Source organism: Eufriesea mexicana, unplaced genomic scaffold (assembly GCF_001483705.2).
Source record: "Eufriesea mexicana isolate 0111107269 unplaced genomic scaffold, ASM148370v2 scaffold5394, whole genome shotgun sequence".
NCBI classification, from domain to species: Eukaryota; Metazoa; Arthropoda; class Insecta; order Hymenoptera; family Apidae; genus Eufriesea; species Eufriesea mexicana.
In genome coordinates, this window is record NW_016913324.1 from 189,246 (window position 1) to 212,426 (window position 23,181).

Sequence of the window (23,181 nt, forward strand, 5' to 3'; positions counted from 1 at the left end):
TTACAGAAGTATCGTCATGGACTGCGATCTCAGCGAGAAAACGGGGCTTATCTGCCTACGCCATATCGAGACATCGATATTAGAAGATAAGTGTAGATCTCGTGAACTATTTATTCATACCTTATGTCCTAGATTAATCAGATTTTTGTACGTAACTAAATTTATGTTCTAATATCGATGTTTCAATATGGCGGATTGTTATTCTTCTTATTCTTCTTCCAATTCTTATCGAATTTTTATATATTCAACCCTTTACACTCGACGACTTTTTCGTTACAGAAAAATAGTAATTCGAAGACTTTCTGCCATAGAGCCGACGATATTTTTAAAATGGTAAATGAGAAATCATATGCAAATTAAGACGTACAATTATTTTTCTTCGACATTCCACACATCGTTAGGTAATTTTAAATTTGATATGTTAATTAACGTCGATCTTTACATCTCGAGTGCAAAGGGTTAATAAATATATAAACTTGGAATTTAGATCTTATAAACTGTTTATTAATATATATATTATATCCTAGGTTAATTAGATTTTTGTATGGAACTAAACTTATCTTTTAATATCGATATCTCGATATGGCGGATTCTTATTCTTCTTATTCTTCCCCCAATTCTTATCGAATCTTTATATATTTAATAAACATATAAACTTGGGATTTAGATCTTATAAACTGTTTATTAATATATATATTATATCCTAGATTAATTAGATTTTTGTATATAACTAAATTCCAAGTTTACATGTTTATTAAATATATAAAGATTCGATAAGAACTGGGGGTTACGTGAACGCGGCACGTACCCTCTTGACACTATCTTGCGAGTCGGTCAGTCTCTCTAGAGAAGTACTCAAGGCACATATATCTTTTCCTTGAGAAATAAAAGACTTTAACAGAGAATATATATATATCGTAGTTATTTTATATTGGTATTATGGGTTTTAATTGTAAAATTAGTTTTAGATTTAACTTATAATACTACTTCTATTATTAACCCTTTGCACTCGAGAGGCGCCCCTTAGTCGCCATTTGATAAAATTTCGAAGATCGATATTAATTTATATGTCAAATTTAAAATAATGTAATGTTCGAAGATATTAATTAACCCTTTGCACTCGGCGATTTTTGGCTAAAGAAGAATAGGAGTTCAAAGATTTTCTGTTACAAAGCTGACGATATTTCTCTCAGCAGTGAATAAGAAGTCGTATGATAATTAACACGTAGAATTATTTGATTTCGATACCTCGCACACCGTTACATTATCTGAGATTTGACATATTAATAAATATCGAGCTTTGAAATCTTATCAAATGGCGACTGAAGGGCACCTCTCGAGCGCAAAGGGTTAATTAACACTTTACCGACCGCTAACGCTCAGCCGCAGATTCTCCCTGGCGCCGGCTCTGTTTCGGCTTAAACTGTCGCACGGGAGTATCTGTGCGTTTCGTATGCTCAGATAAATTTGTAAAAAAAAAAGCTGATACTAAGGACATAAAACAGTCCACTTGCCTGGGACATTGCGGTCCTAGGGCCGCAACAATGTGGGAGCTTACAAAGCAACGCAACTAACGTAGCAACTGAGCAATGTACCAAAAAGCCTAAAAATAGGCTATCGGTCGGTGAGCATCGGCGACCAAAAGCCTATTAATAGGCCTCCAGTCGGTAAAATGTTAATATATCAAATTTAAAATAATGTAACAGTGTACGAGGTATCGGAATTAAATAATTCTGCGTCTTAATTATTATACGATTACTTATTCACTGCTCATAAAATATCACCGATTAGCTTTATGGCAGAAAATTTTTCAACTCGTAGGCTTCTTCTTTAGCCAAAAAGTCGTCGAGCGCAAAGGGTTACCTGCCCCCCTGAGGATTCGCGAGATGCCAGCTGCCCGTGGTCAATCGCGCGAGATCCAGCTGCTCCGTGCGTTGCTCGCCGATCTTTCGATCCAGTTTCCACTGGAAACGAAAGCCTTTCCATCACGGCGGATTCGTGCTGGCCAAACACTTGCACCGTCCGTCTCGATATCGACAGCACACCGGGAAAGGCGAGTAAGCGCGATGGAAAAGACGCGTGTTCCGCGATGCTCCAGTTCTCCAGCACGCGCTTCGCACGAATCGATCTTCTCACGAGCGTGGCTGGATCGTGAGAAAGGCGGATGTCCATTGAGAATTCGGTACAAAACGAGAGGAATCTTCCTCTCTCTTTCTCTCTCTCTCGCTTTCCTTTCCCTCTCTCTTCGTCCGCGTTTCCCGCGGTTGCTCTCTGTTCCTCGTCGACGTCGACCGAACGGAAACGTGAAAGTATCGTGGACCACTGGGCACGGTGCACGCGGTCGCGTATTTTTCTCTAACCTGAAACCGATACGGAGAGTCCATCTCTCGCGTGAACCAACGCTCTGGGAAAAGGATGGCGGATCGGGTTCGACCTACTGAACCGATACGGATCCTCGAACGCGTGAATCCTGTACGATTAATTACACCGGACCCCGCTGGCTACTTCGCTCGTGAGATCCTCCGACGAGGATTTTATACCCCTTCGATCCCTCCTTTCCTCCAGTTGCTTTTATTACTCTTTTTCGAATACGATGCTGGAACGAAGTGAACGTGTGGGACACGAATATCGCAGTTTTAACACTTCGCACTCGAGAGGCGACTCTCAGTCGCCGTTTAATCGGATTCTAAAGATCCATGTTAATTAACCCTTTGACCACTGTGGGGGTCTAAAGGCGCTTAGAAATCTTGGGCTTTGTGATACTCTAGGCGTCTAAAGGCACTCCAAAGTTTTGTTTGCTGTTAAATTTGAAGTATGTTCAGTAACCATTTAATACAGAATGCAAAGAAATAAACAATGCAAAAGAAATAACTATCTTTATTCTATCCTTAGGAAGGTATACCTTATGTATTCTGACTGCCCGCGTGGAGAGACAAAAATAAAGATGAAAAAGGGTATGCAATTGTAGCTCGTCCTGATCCCCTAATTTTTATCTAACACATTCCCGGAACCTCCTCGTGGAATCAAAGATATATCAAATATATATCTATTTCTCCTAAGAGATTGATTTTTGTATATACGTTAAGACGTATCTTATTTTCAACATAGTGGAAAATAGTGTTTTGATTATTAGTTAAATTGTGAGAGGAGTCTTTATTTGGACGGCATCACCCTGCATCGGGATCTATGTTTGCTGAGAGGAACCATCAAGCTTATCAATTTTCGAAGCAGGACTGAGTGACGCAATGGGTCGTCATAGGGCCTATGAGAACCTGGCTGAAAGGTTCGAGGGAACACACTCTCTTTCGACAAATTAGCGTCTGCATCACGCAGACACCTTAAAAAGACTAAAGCCTCCGTGCATTTGTACCGCAAGGAAATAATATAACGTGAAAAATATAAGTTAAAAGTTCAATTTTATAAATCCGATCCTTACTACACTTTATAGCAGAAAATTTGTCAACTCGTACCCTTCTTTAGCCAAAAAATTATCGAATGCAAAGGGTTAATGTACAATAGTAGAGTGTAGAGTGTGTCAAGACTTAGAGTTTAGAGTTTGAGCAGAGTCAGCGTGGAATTAGTCTAGCCTTAAACTGTACTAAATAATGGTCCATATCTTAAATATACTTTATCCTTATTAAAGTCAAAACCGTGTTCTTTGTGCTGTTCATGCTGTTGCCCTATTTCTTTCTCATTCTTCACCCTTGCGTTAATATATCGAATTTAAAACTACCCAACTATGCTTCTACGTGGAATGTCGAAGTAAAATTGTTCTACGTCCTAATTTAGATGCGATTTCTTATTAACCGGTTTAAAATATCGTCGACTTTGTGACGTAAAGTCCTCGACTTACTATTTTCCTGTAACGAAAATTCGCCGAATGCGAAGAATTATGTTTTGAAGAAATTTTTCTCAAAGGACGCCGGGCAAACGCCACGTGTACCACTTGTGCGCAGTTCCTGGCGTCAGATATGGCGGATGACGCAAGGAAAAGCACTGCGACGTCGCGTTGCAAGACGTAACTATTTTTTTCTTTACATTTCTTAGTTCTCTTCGGATAGCAGACTAGCTAACACGTGTCACATCGAGACTGTTACATTCCTGTTACTCTACATCGTTCTAATCCTCTCGTTAATAAATACAGCTCTATCATCGAAGAAATCTCAAGAATTTCGGATTCCAAGTAGAGCAGCCAATGAATTTGACTTAATCTGATAATTATAATTCGAATAATTGGATATTATTCTCCTGTCTTACCGTTTAAGTTGCAATGGCGCGTGCCAGAGTCAACAGCAACGTCGGGCACGTTGAGTCACGACGAGATACGTTGGACACGACGAGGCACTTGGTCTAAACACGACAGAGAATAACACTCGACTGAGGCAGGAAGACATCGGCGAAAATGAACCCAAACTTGATACGCGATGTTTACGTTTGCCCTATCTACGAACCATGGCTCTCGCCTGTGATACTCGTGTTCGGCTCGATTTCCTTATTTAGAATCTAACGATATTGTAGGGGAAGGCTAATAACACGACTGCCACGGTGGTCCCCGATGGCCGATGACACTAACATTTTATATTTATTCTATCGAAAATTTTAACAACGTAAATAGATAGAGAACACCAATAATCTGCTTTTTTTCTTCGTCCTATTGTTTGATACTCCGTCATTATATCCTAAAAATGGAAACTCGGGTGGTCCCCAATAACCGATGATACTAATATTTTATATTTATTTTGTCGAAAATTTTAACAAAGTAAATAGAGAGCGAATACCAATAATCTGCGCCATTTTTCGCCATATCGTTTGACAATCCGTCATTATATCCTAAAAATGGAAATTTGGGTGGTCCTCAATAACCGATAATACCAATATTTTATATTTATTTTAGTGAAAATTTTAACAATGTAAATAGATAGAGAACACCAATAATCTGCGCCATTTTTCGCCATATCGTTTGACAATCCGTCATTATATCCTAAAAATGGGAATTTGGGTGGTCCTCAATAACCGATGATACTAATATTTCATATTTATTTTATTGAAAATTTTAACGTAAATAGATAGAGAACACCAATAATCTGCGCCATTTTTCGCCATATCGTTTGACAATCCGTCATTATATCCTAAAAATGGAAACTCGGGTGGTTTTGAATAACCGATGATACTAATATTTTATATTTATTTTGTCGAAAATTTTACCAACGTAAACAGATAGAGAACGCTAATAACCCGTGCCATTTTCCGCCATATTGTTTGACAATCCGTCATTATATTCTAAAAATAGAAACTTCGTACAACCCAAACGCGTTGTACATATATAAAGCTGTTATTCGTACCGTACCTGCTACCTGTCCGGTTCTACCAGCACTTACAAGAACTCTTCTATATATCTTCGTGAAAGAATGAAGAATTTCGAGGATAATAAGCGAACCGTCAAAGGAAAAGAAGGATATTTTCCGCAGCTTTCTAACCGGTGATCGGAATCGAGAAGTAGGCCGAGAGCGTGCCCGTTCAGCCGGCCACCGTGTACTACGCGCAAAAACTAGCCTCACTTTCTCTTCCATCTCTTTTTTCCCGCGACGATCACTCGTGAGAAAAAAATCCCAGAACTCCTTGGCTATCGTTATTATATCGTTAGTATATTAGAGCAGCGCTAGTATATCGGTAGTATATCGCGGTACACCGCGCTCGATAAAGCCACCGACACGCTTGGCTAATGGAGAAAAAAGAGGACGCGCGTTAACCACGCGACCGATCGATTTCTCGCGGAACGATCGATTTTTAGCGTGTCCGTTAGTCGAGGTATTAGGGACACTCTTTTTTTTCCCGGCCACCCTGTATAAAAGTTCTCCACGCGTTCCTACGCTCGCGATCGCGAAGCCCGCGCTTCTTTCTCGCCTCCTGCATTCCGCGACGCGCCTCGTTAGACTTGACACGTATTACTTTGCATTCTCATAAGCATTATGCCGCCCTGCCTTTCTCATAGCGCCGGGCAGATCGCGCGATCGCCCGAGATCGCCGCGACCGGGCATCCAGAGCTCCGCCATCGCGCCAGGACCCACGAGATTCTAAGAATTTTCCCAGCCGGAAGAAATTTGCCGCTAGAACCAGGGCTTCTACGCACGCGCCACCGACGGCAAAATTAAAAACTACTAAGCAACGTTTCCTACCTTCCAACTACGTTTTTCCAGCAACGCGAGCAATTAAATTCGAATTATTTTTCTAAAAACTATTTTCCTAGAGACTAGGGAAAAGAAAACTTCTCTTCTAGTGAAATTCCCCTAGCTCGATTTCTCATTGGTAGTTTCGAGGATTTCATTTTTATATGGCGGACGAAAGTACGGGAGAAATAGAATTTATATCGGTTTTGGGTATAATTTGTGTTCACGAGACTGTAGCAATATAGCAGCGAAGAATCAGAAACTGAATTTCGACGTTCTAATTCTAATTACGAATTATGGGGCAACGAGAATGCGTAAGACACGAGAGTGATATGGTCGACCGATTAATTTCTAACATAAACAGAACGCCATCCCTCGGTAGTAAGCATACCTTCGCGTGCGCGAGGCGTGCGCAAGTTTCATTGACTCTCGAGTTATTGAACGTGTTCCATCGAACTACAAGCTGTCCGCTGCATTACGAGTGCGTGCACGGGGAACAAAGGTCAACGAAACTCACCTGACCGAAGGATATTCGAGTTCGTCGAATGAAATTGTAATAAGGAAAAGAACGGAGCGATGCTCGAACGATCCTTGGAGATGCGTTGCTAGTTTAGACCGCGTCCCGGGCGAAAATCGTATTCCACTCTCGTTCCATTTTGTCCCGTGGCTAACCGGTGGCGAACTTACGAAACGTAACGACGGTTTCGCAACTCCGGCCATCGAGCGAGAAATATCACTAGCCGCGAGAAATTACTTTTACTCGGTACAGATGAGTCTGTCCACTCGGATCACGTGGTCGGGAAACACGTGACAGCATTCGAGTTATTAGCGATTAGAACATCGAGCACGATTCCACGCGAGCATCGTCCGCGATTCCTTTTTCGACCATTTTGAAAGTTGCCTTTCCTCGTGTACGAAAATTCCCGGTAGTTCTTATCCGAGATCGGATGACGATAGATGATCGCTATATAGAGGTAGACTCGTTGAATTGGTTCGTTGAAAGTACCGAATTTAAACACGACGGTTCGTGCTTAGAATCCCACACGAGTCGATTAGTCAGCGTAGTTAGCAATTGTCAAAAGGTCGGAGCTCGTTACGTACAAGGTGAATCGAAATCGATTCCCGCTGACGACGCAACCCTGGAATTTCGCGATCTTATTGTTTAAACGTTATTCTCTTCCTGTTTGGTCGATTACGTAAAAAAGTTACGATAAGCAAGCTTCCGTCTGTCGTGTATTTCGTAATTTCTTTCTTCCTTTTATTTCGATATTTTTATTCGCGGTGGACTCGTTTTATCGACGTCGCGAAAGTGAAAGATGTTTCCTACGAATATTCCCGCCAGCAGGATTAGACGGAGAGGGGGAAGGGAAGCGAGACAGAGAAAGAAAGAGCTTTCAAATCCACGATTATTTCCGCACGGCGAAGCCGCGCTCTGTCAACCTGCGTATTTCACTGCCCGCGATACAGACACGGAACAGACAGAGAGACGAAACAAGAGGGAGCAATAAAAAAGAGAAAGGTATGATAATTACCAAGGAGTCGTCCCCATTGTCAGCGCTCATAGCCCACCGCTAGCGCGAGGGAATTCGAGAACGTCGTCGTGGTCGTCGTCTTCGGTCCTCTTCGCCGCCCTTCCGGTAGAACAACCGTGCGCTCGTCATTCTGTGGCGTATCCTAAATTTGCAGGACACTCAAAGGACTCGTTAACAGACAGCAATGGTAGCGCCTCGCACCTGTCATCTGGCATTGCAGCAACGACGCGGCTTGTCGTACAATGGTTAACGTATATAGAAGGGACGAGATAGAAAAGGATCGAATCGAGAAAGGGCAAACGTAAGAGTGGGAAACAGAGAGAGAGGACACTGACACACGAAACGTCAACGACACTAGCACGCCGTCGTATTAACCGTTCTCACGAAAGCGTTGCGAATTTTTGAATTACGCCATGAACACGCGTCTCGCACCACACGCCACTTCCATTACTTTCGATCCCTCGTATTCGCGTTTCACCGACCGGACAAGAGAGAAAGATCGAATAATAAATTTTACCGCACCAAGAAAACTAACCTCCTCACAGGCTCACGGGCAGGCGCTAACTTCCAGCGGCACTCAACTCGACAACTTGCTAATGCTTTCCCTTCCATCGCTTCGGCCCCCACTCCATACGGCGTACGAACGACAGATAGAAACGATTCCTTTGGAATCGAACTATCTCGCCGTACGGAGTGTCCCTTGTATTACCGTTTCGTACCTCTATCGTTCGTGCCAGCCACAGTTTCCGAGATAAGTTACGATTCCGAATATATCGCGAATAAACGTCGCTGCTACGCGCACAGGATTCCCGCTACGGACGCCATATTGACGTTGAATATGCGCGCGCATCTACAGGCCGAGGCATGAAATTTGAATAATTTAGCGGGATATTTAAATTACCTTAGTGAATATACGTCGATTTAGACTCGTGCAGATGTTTCGCTGTTACCGATTTCCAATATTTTTTTCTAAACTTTCCTCTCTCGTTCTTGCCAGTAGTAATAAATACACGTTGGTCTTCTGTAATTTGCATATTATCGCAATGTTAAATAAGAACAAGTACATATAAATATAGAAAGAATACCTTTACGCAATATTATTTGTGGCCGGATATACGTATGCAACTAAAGTGATTCATACGACAGGATTGTATCACGGTGTTTTAGGTACGATATATCGGAAGGAATCACATAAACACATTTTTTGCAAACTACTTCCAACCTAATAACAACGTGATAAATAAAGGAACTTGATAAGGATGGTATTCGAGTATAAAAGGACGAAATAACAAAGAACGAAAAAACGCACACGTAATGAGACAACACATTACACGACAGACAAGAGACTTTTTCACAACATTTAATAAAACGCTATCAACTATGTATGCCTTTTTTTACTCAAATAATCTAAAAGTTACTTACATACGTGTAGTTTATATGTATATTTATGTCATACGGAGGTGTCACATCCCTCGCATCGTATCAACACGTTAAATCTACGTCCCTTTCGTTTCTTCTATTTTCGAAAGTCAGATTTCGTTATCATTGTACACTGACAACAAACGTAACGATTTTAGGCACCAATCAGCGACGATGAACACAGTGTAAAACACGGAAATAGAAGATCGTCAAAAGTGCTTGGGAGCTGACACGTCCAATAAGTATGTATAAATTTAATACTATCGTCGTTATCATTGTTTTCTTATGCGTAATATTTCAATTAATCGTGGGTATAGCGATCAACGTCCCGGGATGCTAAAGAGGTCTGTGTCTGAAAATCTACAAGGTGAATAACAATGGGTGTGCAAAAGAACGCCTGAACAAGCCGTATCTGCCGTCAGACTTTGTTTATCGTAGTCATTCGAAAAATCAAAAAAACTTCTGCGCGGGTTTGTTGTTTGTATCGTTCGCGTTAACGCTGACCTTGAAATTGCGAATGAAGAACGAAAAAGAACGGTCGAGTACGAGAACATCTCGATAACCGACATGAGCTATACTTGCATCGAAAAATGTTCACATTTCCTTGTATATTCGTAAAATGTGCGTGATATTCGAAAGGGGCCTTGCAATTTCAAGGTGTCGTCGTGTAAAAGAATGAAAAAAAATATACGTGGGCTTAACGTTATGTGTTCTGTAGACAGCGTGCGCTTGGTATGCCAACCAGCCATAATTTCTCTAACATTGGGAACATGTATGTAACCGCGATGCGTGTGCATTCGTTGCCACGCGAGGAAAAAACTATTCTCTATCGTCAATTACCATCATCTGTTGATTGAAAAACCATTCAAACTCGATCTCTTACTAACTGGCATAAAAAAGTCCCATAATTTATTTCCTTAACCTACGATCCTGGCAAACTGCATTTTCACATATGCACGACGGGTATCACAATCGCTCACATTTCGTGGTCGTATATAAATGTGTTTCGTGTGTACATGCATGTGCCTTTCCTTCTATCCGATCAGCGAAACGAACACCGTTCGGTTTCGCTGTCGCAATAAATACTAAGTTTTCCGCCATCGCCGCTGTCGCATGGATCTGAAAACTTGTTTTTCTTTTTCTCTTTTTTCTTTTTTAAAAAGACGCGTGACCCGCGATCCTACGATTAAAGTATTAAAGTTAAGTATTATAAACTGCAATCTAAGCTGATCCCATATGTTGTTTCTTGGTCACAACCTCGTTGAATTTCTTCCGTAATGGAGTGTTACGGAACCCTTGCCGTTTCAATGAGACTGTTCATTGAGATTTTCGACGAAGACCATCCCTCGAAAATCCTTCACCGTATTGGCGGCCCCGGATTCTCTTCGCGTTTATCGAGAACATCGTCGTCTTATCCACCCGATCGATTACACAATCGACAATCTTATAATAAAGGAACAAGGACAATGTCTCAAGCTTCCATCCCGGGCGGACGCACACGTATCCGTACAATTTTTTCTAACGACATCCACGGGACTCGTCGTAGGTAGCCGCAAGTGATTCTCGAGGAGAACCTCGGTTCTGTTCGAAAACCACATAAACAATTTACTCGGATTTATCTAACGCATGGAAGGTATAGCCGGTCAAAGCACCAGCATATCCTTCCTTGTCGGGATACTTGCTCCTTATTTTTTTTCCTTTTTTTCTTTTTCATTTACCGGCGAGGCTTTCGACGAAATTGAAACTCGCCGAAATTACTCTATTCTTTCGTTATAAATCACTATGGGTCAAAAACGTTTGACGGACTTGCACATAGACAATTTTTCGTATCTACAGTTTGACCTAAGCGGATACAGTCTCGACCATTGACTTTTTAATAATTTCTCCAAAGTTTTCGTCGCACTCTTCCGTACTTTCCGACTGTTGCTCGTTACCTTGGTTCTTTTCTACCTCAGTCTTGGCTCCGTTCCCATGATAAGTACCGTGCGCGGGAGGCTCCATCTCACCGTAATACGAATATCTACCGGACAAAAGTTCCGAAAACGGTTCTAATTTACCCATCTGCTGAAAGGGCGAAGCTAGTTTCGTAGCTGGAAGAGTGTTGTCCGGGATGGACCTGGCAGTTCCCCTGAATCGATCCGGTGTCCTGTCCATAAGGCGCATAGTGTGAGAACCCTGGATTTCCTGGCACCGTTTGGAATTGCGGCTGAAATTGCACCCTAGATGTAGAAGGAAGGTTAACGTAAGGCTGATAATCCTGATAAGTAGGCTGTTGAAAGTTTACTCCGGCACTTGTTTGGCCTGAGAATGTTTGAAAAGCTTGACTAAACTCAGGATGAAGTTTCCTTTGAGGTCCCTGCGTACCATCGACAGTGTCTTCGCTAGGATAACAATCATCTCTAATGGCATAAAGATCCAGGCTATCCTCTCTCGTGCCCGGTACTTCCGGCTGACAATTGGACCCGCCATCCCTAGCGTCGTGACTCTCGTAGTGCAGCGTTGTGAAACCGCTGGCGCTCAGACACGTTTCCGGACTCCTGTTTTCCATTACGGATCCTAAATTGATTTCTCTTAACGGACTTCTACCGTTTTGATTGTCGGAAGCATCATGATCCGCACCTTCTTCCTCTCGTTGCTTTTTCTCCAACTCTAATCGCATTAGAGTGTGAATGAAATGCGTTCGTACTCGTACTGGATTAAACTCGATCCTGCCTGAACTATTAGCACAACCATCCCGAGTACATCCGCATGGAAAACCCGCTCGATCAACCTATTGACATACATTATACGTATCGTGTCATTCTTTGTTTCTTGTAACAATCTGCAACAACTTTCTATCGTATACCGCGCGTTCGCGTACTAACCTGGCACTTTACATTGGCTCTACTGCAAGGACAGCTTTCCGGATCGCAGTATCCTTTACATCCGCAACCACAATGTTCTCTGCTAGCTCTAATGTCACGGCACTCGTCCTTCTCTACCGCATCTATTCTACGTACACCTGCTGCTCTAAGCAAAGCTCGTCTCTGCCACGTAGGCACGGGCTGCAGGAAGTAATAACTATCGATGTCCAGCTCCTCGTTATCACTTTGTTCCTCGTCCGTATCGTCGCTGGGATCCTCGGAGCTCGAGGCTGCTTCGGATACGCAATTTGCAGCACGCTCGGAGCGCAATTGAGCTAGTCTAGCACGATGAATTCGCCTCTGTTCAGCAGCGTGCTCCGATAACGAGAACCGTTCGGCATGAGTGTGCGTCGGGCTCATGCCAAGAGTGCTGCCACCCTGAGAAGGATAAATCGATTTTAGCATGCGTTACATCTGCGACACGTGATCGTATCGATATTACGATACTCGTACATTTCCTTCGCGACCAATTAATATCTCTAGAGCGTTTAAAATCGTTTACCTGAGAAGGCACACAAGTGAAACCCTGTGCCCTAGGAAAATAGTAAACAGTCACGGCGTCGAACTGAATATTGCGTTTCTTTTTCATAGATTCGTCCGCCGTATTGCTTCTCTTTGGACTAGGAGCTCCCTGCATGCAATCCACCAATCTTCGTTTCAGATTGCTCTTTGTAGGACTGGAAAAGTTCGTCAATGGCGTCTGCAGTGTACCGGGTACGCTCGTATTCGCCACAAAGCTGTCCTCCAATTGATTCACGGCTGAAAGGAAACAACATCGTTCTTTGTAATTCCTCTCGGCGCATGTTCTCCTCGCATTCGGTGGAATCGATTAAAACGACAAATATTTTTATAATACCGCGACACATAGCAAGCTACTATTCGCAAATAAAAGGTACAGCGAAAAGAAACGTCCTTTTTCCCGTCATTTTAAAACCAGTTTTCGTGCGACTGCCGTCGAGTAAACGCGTCAATATTGGTATTATCTAAAAGCTTTGTTCATACTATTACTCTTTCCATTCCATTTATTTATTTTATTTCCACCGATACTAAAAATCTGAAGACCAGAGATCGCAAAAGTCAAGCAGTGTACTTTGTTATTCGTATTCGATAAAGAATTAAACTTGGAATAATTTGAAATCGGCGACAGAAAAATCTTGAGGATAAATGGACATCGAGAAGACCGGAAAAAATCGTCAAAATCATCGGTGAAATCATCTGCGTAAAACCATTAAGGAATCGGTCCCAGGACATCGGTTGTCTCTGATCAACAATCGCAGACGAATCGCAATCTACCTCGCGCAATTAGAAAGATTAAAGACTGAATTACTGATCAAACTATCCGTGTTCCAGTGAATAATCAATGGCGCATCTCGCAGTACGTTTCTTTTCGCTCTACCCCGTAGATTTTCATAGAAATCGGTAAATGTCTCGAAGGACGATGCTCGCGAATTACCTTTTTCTTTGTCGGAAAGAATATCATCGGGTATCCTATCCAAGAAAGAAGTCTCGGAATCGCTTTCTGGGACTGGTGGAGGCCCAGGATCACCGGGGATCTCGCTTCCCAAACCAGAATCGCTTCCATCCGATCTGACTTCGTCCCGCGTGCCGGTAGCAAGCGCCAGGCTCTCGGCTGAGTCTTCGGTGAAGGTTTCCGGTCTTTCCGGCTCCAGCCTCGATATGATCTCCGGATTAATGTCGACGCAACATATGGACTCGTTCTCTTGACACGATATTTGGTCGGAAACGGCGTCATCGTCGCATTCACGGAGACGCACGTTCGTCATGGGCGATATCTCAGAGCTATCGGAGCCGGTCTCGGTTTCCGTTTCCGTATCGATGGTTTCCGATACATCGGCGGTCGGTTCCAGCACCTCTTCCGGCGAGCTAGGTGTCGTTTCGGACGAATCTAAATTATTCAACGGCTGTAAACTCTTTCTGGAGGACAAAGGCGAGGAGAACACGACCTCCTCGTTCTCTTTCAGCTTGTCTATAATCGCTCTCTGTGGCGACCCTTCCGTACTAGACTTTTGCACCGTGGACGTCCTTATCGTCTTTGGCGAGGCTGCTACCCTCTGCAAAATTACCTTACATTCTTTTATGGACATAATGGGAGATGATTGTAATTTGGCTTGTGCCTTTTTCGAATTAGATACTACGGGAGAAACGTCCACCTGTTTCTCCATGTGGTCCTGTGACTCAGTCTTTTGGACACATTTCTTGCCATAAGTGCACCTTCGAACGAAACACGATTCCTTCGGCGAATTCGTGGTATCAGTCCTTACGTTCACGTTAGTACAGCCAGTCTCGCACGCGACGTTCTTCTTCGGAATCTTCTTAGTCGCGATGATCGTCGCGCGCTTCTTGTCTTTCCGATCAAGCGTCAAGCCACACGTCAGATCAATGTGCTCCAGCTTAACCATCAAACGGGGCAGCGAATTTTTGATCAGTTCGAGCGCCTGCTTGCTCGGCACAGTGCATGAACCCTTGGTAGGCATAACGTCGTTGCACGAGTACCCCTCCTCCTCGACAGGTTCCTCGCACTGTTTCGGCTCCTTGCACTTGCTGAGGTTCCTCTCGGGACTTTCGCGCGACAGCGAGCAGCACGAGTCCTCGTCGATGAACGGGACCGCGTATTCGAGCTTCTCGCTGGGCTCTACCAGCGCCGCCTTCGCGCTCGCGTTGGTACGCTCGCCTGCCGGCGACGTCGCTGTTCCGCAAACCCTGTGCTCCGTCGACTCGGTGCAAACTATCGCCTCGGAATTGCCATTCATTTGGAACGAACCGTCCAAGTTTACATTCGACGTTATCCTCCAGCCACTGGTGAAGGACTCGTTGAGATTCCTGTTATTCCGCGAGATGAACCGGCTGTTAACGTCGTCGTCGAACAAGCACGAATCCGAGGACAAGGATATCTCGCCGAGTGTTCGTTCTCGAAGACTCACCAACACCGGCGAGATCCTCCTCACGTCGCTTCGTCCTTGGTTCGCTTCGTTTGGCGGAATTTCCACGCCTATCCGCTTGATCTCAGCATTGATCGGCAGAAAATCACTCGCTGGCCTTTTCCTGCATATCGGCGACGAGGTGATGAATTCCTCACCACCCGCCGTCACTTTCGAATCCTCCGTTTGTTCCTCGGCACACTGAACCGACGTTAACGACGTCGACATCGTCGACGATGTCGATGTCGCTGTCATCTTCGAAGAATTTCGTTCCTCCACGGATTTTTTCGTCTTTTCTTCTATATCCTCACCTCCGCCCGTGTCTGCATTCGCTTTCTCGATCACGATCTTCAGCTCCTTCTTGCTCCCATTCTCCATCCCGATCTTGGTCTCCTTCTGAGTCCCCATCTTGGTCTCCTTCTGGGTCCCGATCTTGGTCTCCTCGTTCCTATTCTCCATCTCGATTCCAATCCCCTTCTCGTTCCCATTCTCATTCTCGTTCTCGTTCTCATCCACCTTCGTATTCGCGTTCGGATCTGCACCAGCGTCTGCACCTCCGGCGTCCTCTTGCTTCTTACTCTTGCCCAGCTTCAGACCCATGGAGGAAAAATCTAATTGACTTTCGTCCGGCAGAGAGCAGCTCGTAGTCTCGAGGGAAGCGCACGAAATCTCGCACGATTCTATACTGACGGATCCCTGGTTGTTATCGGCGGACCTTGCGGCATCGTCCTCGGGGTTAGTCGAGGACTCGACGTCGTCTTCGGCATCCCTTGATACTCTGCTGCTGGCCGTGGTCGACGGTACTGCCCTCGACGCAGCGACCGTTCTCACTGACTCTGTCGTAGTGGAATCTTCTTGGGCCTCGACAAGACGGTCCTGGGCCGAAAACGATTCCATCGGAAGCGTTCGATCTGCGGTGAAAGAAACAGAGAAATGCGTTAAACTTACATCAGCATCGTCTATGCATCCGCGCGAAATATTCGAAGGAAGATAACGAATCGGGAGAAACGTATCTTTATTCGTGGAATCACCCCGTTGCCGATGGCGGTAGGAAACTCGAATGTGGCGCAGAGGTCCCATCACGGATTCGACGGAGGAATGGCGAAAAGAAAATGGGGAACGAAGACCAGCAGCAGCAGTAGCAGCGGTGACAGCAGTAGCAGGAGGCCTACGTTCGATGGACGTGTCACGACACACGGCACCGGGGATCGATTATTCATCGCTGTGTCATTCCGTTAAGCGGACTATTCTCGTTTCGAGACACCCTTCCGAGGTAATCATATTCTCCGCGTTGCTTCTTTTCCTCGAAATATCATAAGCAAAGGGGGGCGCAGGGGAGGACGGAGGGATCAATAATCCGCGCGCCGATAGCGCGCACCGGTAAACCGTAGAAAGACACGGCGTAACACGCGTCGAACGAGGATGAAATAAATCAGGCATATTATCCGCGGTACGAGGCCCCGCGGTTTCGTCCCCGCGAATCGAAACGTCAAGGATGCACGAAGGATGCGCGGTACCCGGACCCCGGCGCCTCTCATCTGTCCATATCTTTCTTATCGCGCCACCGAATATAAAAGGGACTCTGCATATAATCCTGGCCGGAGATTATTGATTCAAAGCTGGCAGGAAAAGAGGGGAGGAGAGGGGGGAGGAGGGGAGGTTTCTGTCTGCCTTCGGTTACCATGCGCACCTTGTACCCCTTATATACCCCAGAAAACTCCGATGACTAAACCAGGTGTAAAAAGGGTCCTATCTTCCAACCGTTTTTCTCCTCTCGTAATATTTTCTTTTTTCTCTCTTTCTCTCTTTCTCTCTCTCTCTTTCTTTTTTTCGTCTTCCTCTCTCTTTCTCTCTCCTCGATCTTTCCGTCTTTTTTCCCCGATTTCTTACGATTTACTCTCGTTTGTCTTTTTACCTTCGAGCCGCACGATCTTCTGCCCCCTCCACCACCTTCCGCACCACTCTGTCCTCTCGCAAAGAACCTCCGAACACGAGGCTCGACCTCGGCAATCTCTTATCTCGGCAAAGCCTTTAAGTCGTCTCGCAACTCCAGCTGCCTCCATTCTGCCCGCGAACCCGTCCGTCCCTGAGATCCGTCGCCGAGCGATCGGCGTCCTCCATGGAGGACAACCGTACGGGCCCCGAGCTGCACAGCATTCAACAATGTGTCTGGCTGCCCGCGAGACTACTGCGCGAACAACGGCTGCCCCCTCGGCCGAACGATCCCGATTTTACCGACGAGTTCCAGCCTACGAGTAACTCTCTCGAAGCTACGAGAGTGCGAAACGTTTGCCGGAGAGACGCGACGCGAGAAGGAGTCACGCAGATGGCCGTGCAGCAGCACGATGGTCGACGAACATCCGACGTGTCGATGGTCGTGTGTAATCGTGCTCTAAAACGAGGCAAAGAACTTTCCAAGGAGGACGGCGACGACTTCGAACGATTTCGGTTTACGCGTCTTTCGAGTATACCGAACACCAATAGAAGTAATGCGACAAAGTCGAGAATTAAACGTGGAACGTTTCAACGGAAGACAGACATGTCGTCGTGGCTCGGAACGGAACGGGTCGAAGAGCAAAAGCGGCTGTGCGAGAGAAGAACGGAGAGCAGAGAAGTAGCAGCCTTCTCGACGAAAGATCCAAAGCAAACGCGCGAGAACGAGACGAGCAGAGATGCTCGTTGTTCGGACTGAAGCGGGAACTAGCTGGACGCTCACGAACAGACTGACTGAATATTCCCAGAAGGAGAGAGAGACGAGACCCGGCCTCCTCTCTCGTTCGACGATGACGATGATAATACTCGATGCGAGAAAGCGAGGGAAATATGCCTCTAAGTGCGGAGAGTATACTCGTAGAGAAGGAAGAAGCGAAGCGGAGGCGCGTGCGTCGCGTTCGACAGCTCGGAGCAGAGTGAACGGAGCTACCTCGACGCCGCGTCGATGACGATTCCGTTCGGCGCTGCCGCTCGGTCAACTTCGGCTCGACTCGGCTCGCCTCGGCTCTCTCCTCCGCACTACCAACGAAGGGTATACGCGTGCTTTATACATAGCGGTATGCGTGTTTGTGAATGTGTAATACAGTGTATGGTGCTACGAAACGCCGTGGTTCTCAACGACCGATCGAACGGAATTCAACTCGCCGCGATCAATCTACGCCTCTATTTTCGGCCTTTTTCCCAAAACTTTCCTACCCGCGGGTGCACCAACAGCCGCCATACAGTATTTATTCCGACAGAGTTAAACGAAATCTACGCGTCGACGGAACGATGCTCGAAACGGGCTGCCAGCTTTTTCGAACGTTCGCTCATTGATTACATCGGTGAAATTCCGTCGCCTTTCTAGAGTAATTCTATTTTCTACCCACTCTTACACACGGCCAGCCGGGACACGCGACGTTGCTTACGCCTACGCGTACACACGCGTGTAAAATTAACAATCGGTATTATTAACTTTCCTACATTAACTATACGTAAGTCCCATCCCTACTTCTTTTTTCCTCTTTTTTTTTTCTCTTTTAATCAGTGAAATAACGGAACTTATATTAATCACGGTCGAATCATGGTAGATAAGGAACAGTAACAATGTTAGCTGGCACGTAGCTCGCAAGCACCATTCGAGTATATATGGCCGAGGTTTTTTCCGAGATCAAAGTATCGGTTGCAAAAGTCGAAACAGTTGGAAAAGAATCGAAAGCGTCGTAGACGTGTCGCGATTCAACGGCTAGACCCGTCCAGTTATTTAAATTAACCTCGTTACACTTGTTCGCGGACAGTCGACGATTATCGAGCATCGTCGGTGAAAAGCTCGTGGCTGTGGTTCCCTTGCACGCGTAACACTGTATGCGACGACAATTCCGAGCCTAATCGGGAGAATTCTAGGCCTCTCTCGAGCACCGATTCGAGAGTTCTTATAAACAGGAAATGGGAAGATCGCGCGTAACTGCGGAGAATCGCCGCGTATTATCGATTCGAACGATTGACCAGCTTCGGTGAAACATCGCGTGATAATGTCCGTGTTTGTCCAACAGACTACGCGATATAATATCTCGAAGCGTTCGGGACCACCACGCGATCGATCGCGTTCGAGAAACGATTTGCAAAAACGACAATCATGAAAACCACTGATACAGACGATATATTCGCGTTATACCAAACAGGTTTCCGTCGTTACATAAGCGAGTGTACACCAAGTGACTATATCGCTCTTATCATTACCCTTGCATTCGACTTTTATGCCGGATTCGCACCGGAGCTCGTCGTGATCCAGAAACAAATCACGCATATTACGTATCGTTGTCGCACGGTAAGCGGTTCCAGTAACGGAACGAAAGAGAGGTTAGGAATCGAAGACACACACCGTTCGGGTCTAACTTCGCGACGGTTAAACGAGACCCAGTTTATCGTCACCTAAATATTCCCGCAGCCATCCGGATGTTTAAAAATTCATGCGCGCAACGCGATCATCCGGTTCTTACCCCGACGTAATGTATTTTAAAAGTGGAAAGTCGTGCATAGGTGGCGCTGCTCGGTAGAATTGGCGCGGTATTGTCTACGAGTCTCCAGCTCTCTCTTTCGCGATCTCTCTTCTCTCCCCGTCCTATCCCTCGTCCTCTCTTCCGCCGCTTCACTTTCCTTTCTTCGTTTCTCGCATTTATATTTTTCTTTCTCTTTGTCACACGCACACACGCGTCCCTCTCACGGACGGTTCAACGAACGAGAGAGCGTGGCGCTTGCGCGGGGCTGCACGACTGCCGTAATTGTCGCTACGCTGCGAAAGTAGAAGGCGTACAGCGACAACCCTGTGCTCGTCTCCTTTCAGTCTTTCTCTCTGTTTTTTCCTCCCTGGTTTTCCTTCCTTTTTCCCCTTCCCTCTTCTTCGTCATCGTCTTTTTTCCGCAAGGAAGTAATGGTACGTTCATGCCGCGACAAAATATCAAAAACGGCCGTGGCTGTGCGAAAGAAGGAAAAAAGAAATTCTCAGCCCGCCGCGCGACCGACACTCGCGTTATATCTTCTTTCTCTCGATGGCTTCCGTACGAAATTTTCGCCGCTGCATTAACCTACAGAAGGAGCCCGGAGACTCGATCCGGTTACCACGGTGCTTCGATTCTCGTCGTCGCTTTGCAGATGTTCGCGTTACGGAATGTTACGTTCAAAAATTTACGATCTCCCTCTATCCACAATTTTACCGAATTACGTTAAAAAGCAGAAAGAAAAAATTTTACGGAAAAAAATTCAAGACATTTTTTCTCATTTATAACCTCACTTTTTTAATTTTATTCCCGTACCATTTCTCATCTACGCGACGCACACGCTGCATCGTCGTCGATCTCCGACGAGATAAGATAGGAAAGAAACGAGAGTCGAAGTAAAAGTCGACTATACTCGACTATACTCGACTATACTCGACTATACTCGACTATACTCGACTATACTCAGATTCAACGAAAAGGTCACTCGAACGATCCGTTTTCATAATTACTCACTATCGCGAACGGTACTGGTCCAAAAAGTGAAACACGATCCATGCTAATTAAACTTCATCGAAATTTTACGTCTGCGTCACGGAGTCTCGTTAAACGTTTCGACGTATCGCGACGAACGGTCGAATGATAGGTTATGTAAGCACATAATTGAGCAACGCCGAAGTTGGCCCGTGTTCGATTTCTTTCCACCCGCGTGGCCGGTTGTCGTTTCGATTGAATATCAAGGTCGCGTTCTTGAGCCACATCGCGAAATTTTGCACGTCTCCCGGACGATGTTTACTCGACCCGGTGCACGCCGGAATATGCCATACGTCGCGACTCGTAAGCGCACACGCGACGAACAGGTGCGTGCAAACTGTGGACACACGAGTCGCGAGAATCGCAATTGTGCCGCTTCCTTGGCCAAACCACCCAATTTGCGTTACGTTTATTCCCGTTTCTTCGTCGCAATTTCCGTCTAATGATTAAATAATTCAGCCGAGTACCGTTGCTGCCACTGCACGGAAGCTTCGTTTTCACTGGCCCGTTGGAACTGTTCGAAGACGATAAACAAACGCTGTATTAATCGACCGTGACGCTCGGTCGACGAGTAAAGATACCGTGCTGCCATACGAAACACCCAATAACCTCTTCCATCCGCGTTAATCGAATCGTTTTTCTTAAGTATTCGAAATCACGGTCCGTTGGCCTTTTTAAATAAAACATCGGCTTTTCTTTGAAGCCCGTCGTCGTGGGTTCGATTAACTCCTCTCCTGCCCTTCGCTGGAAGCCGACACGTGCCTCGGTTTCCGTAGGAAATTGCCTAACGTCCCTGCCGCTCTCTGCGCAACTGCGAGCGCGCAGATTTTCAGGAGCGAAGACGTTCAAAAGGGACAGTTTGATCGGGCCTTGATACAAATTTTCATGAAAAAGAACCGAAAGCGCGGCTTGGCCCCGGGTTTCGTCGGCTTTTCTAAACTCTGCCACGAAGGGGACGGGAAGAAGCGAACAAGGCAGAAGAGAGAGAAAGAGAGAGAGTAAGAGAGAAACGAAGACGGGGCATATTAAAACGTCATGAGAGGGAGTGAGACGCAAGATCAAAGCAGTTTTACAACACCGGCAGACGCTGCGATATTGCTCCGTCGTGCTTTCTGCTTTCTGGGAAAGGTCCGAAGCGCGCTCTCTCTCTCCCCCCACTCTCTCATTTTCTCTTTCCCGCCCTGCTCGCGCCGCTACCCTCTTCCACCTACACGTTCGCGCAACTTTGAACACGACCTACACGAACACACCCTCTTTCTACCAGTGCCCTGTATACACTCTCGCGCCCAGTCTCTGTCTCTCTTTTCCTTGTCTACCCTCCTCTCTCCCACGCTTCACCATTTTCATCAGTAGTATTACTCTCTCTCTTTCTCTCCTTCTCGTCACCCCTGGTCTATTCGACGTGCGTCCTCCTCTCTCGCCAGCCACTCACACAAATTCGTCGGTTCTATTTCCACGTCTCGCTCGATCCTTCGGTCGCTCCCATCTAACCCCGTCTCTCTTACACCTACGCTCGCCTCCGATCACTGTCTCTGTCCCACCCGCCGCTGACTGCAACGCCATCTCTGTCAACCGTTCGTTCTCTCTCCAGTTGCATCTCCTGCTCTATCTCCGTTTCTACCCAGCCTCCCTGGCACTGCTTTCTCGTATCCTCTCTGCGCACGCCACTATGGCGCATCACTATAGGAAGGAATAGTGCGGAGTCCGACTATAGCTGGCGCAACTATACACGCGCGGTATAGTAGTGCGGCACAACGCTGCAACGGAAGACAAGGCCGTCGCACGGCGGCGGAGTCGAGGATACGAAAACACAGTTTCGCACGAGCAGCGTCCGATGTTCGCCGAGTGCCACATTATGATAGCTCGACGGAGTAAATATCATCGCGGGCATTTGTCGAGCGAGGAAGCAAACTCGATGCGTATACGACGTAAATCGAGCGAATTTTTTCTTCGTCCAGGAGGCGCCACTGTCTCCCCTCTCTCTCGTCTCCCTTCGCCAACCCATGTATCGTGTTGCACTACTGAACCGCAACGCTCGCGGAGACCGTGCACGCCACCCACTCGAGTACCAGTTGCTAATTCGTTTTGCTCGCCGCGGTCCCTCCTCGCGAAACAGAATCGCAAATCGTCGGCCTATGCACGACCACGCGTACGGGGATGTACTCTCGTTCGCATATTTCGGAAATGCGCGTATACAAACGACGACGGGGCCCAACGTACGCTTTCTCCATGCACACGAGTATAAACGAGTGTTCACGGAAATATATACCCATTGTACACCGTCACGGGCTGGATGTGTGCGCGAAGAGGGTTAGCATCCTACACCGACAGGGAACACGCCGCGTTACGGGACACTGTGTGTGCGTGTCTTCGACACACCGTGAACGCACGGTGGTATAGGTCGCTTTGGCATAATAAGAGCGAGGGAGCGGAATATAATGCAGCCTCGTGCGCTCAGTGGCCTCCCTGGAAGCTGTGGAATGTACCACCCACCCTGCTCTCCCGTTCTATACAGCCGGGAGAAGACTCGCGCGGCGTTGGTCGTTGTAAACACTTCTACGGACTATTAATACTAAAAATCACGGATCGGTGCGAGACGTCATTCATAGACCGGTGAAATTAACTGGATTTTTATATAGGTCGCTACGCAAGGGGGATTATACCCTGCTGGTCCGAAATTATTTTTATAATACGCTATTTTTATCTCCCCCCCCCCCCCC

At 46.1% G+C, this 23,181-nt stretch overlaps 2 protein-coding genes across 2 annotated transcripts in view; both read right to left on the reverse strand.

The window, feature by feature from the left end:
- Positions 1 to 8,215, reverse strand: part of Rgl (Ral guanine nucleotide dissociation stimulator-like) — a 70,290-nt gene extending 62,075 nt beyond the window's left edge. Inside the window, exon 1 of the mRNA XM_017906467.1 lies at positions 7,700 to 8,215. Within this exon, the coding sequence (XP_017761956.1) occupies positions 7,700 to 7,729 (30 nt within the window). The 5' untranslated portion in view covers positions 7,730 to 8,215. The remainder of the gene's footprint in view (positions 1 to 7,699) is intronic.
- Positions 8,216 to 10,960: 2,745 nt separating this feature from the next.
- Axud1 (AXIN1 up-regulated 1) lies at positions 10,961 to 17,090 on the reverse strand. Its single transcript, XM_017906411.1, has 6 exons — positions 16,876 to 17,090; positions 13,475 to 15,871; positions 12,524 to 12,780; positions 11,983 to 12,399; positions 11,176 to 11,888; positions 10,961 to 11,138 (listed from the first exon to the last, which is right to left on the reverse strand). Exons 1-6 carry the CDS (start codon positions 17,021 to 17,023, stop codon positions 10,961 to 10,963), a joined length of 4,110 nt encoding a protein of 1,369 aa, XP_017761900.1. The 5' UTR covers positions 17,024 to 17,090.
- Between the last annotated feature and the right edge of the window lie 6,091 nt (positions 17,091 to 23,181).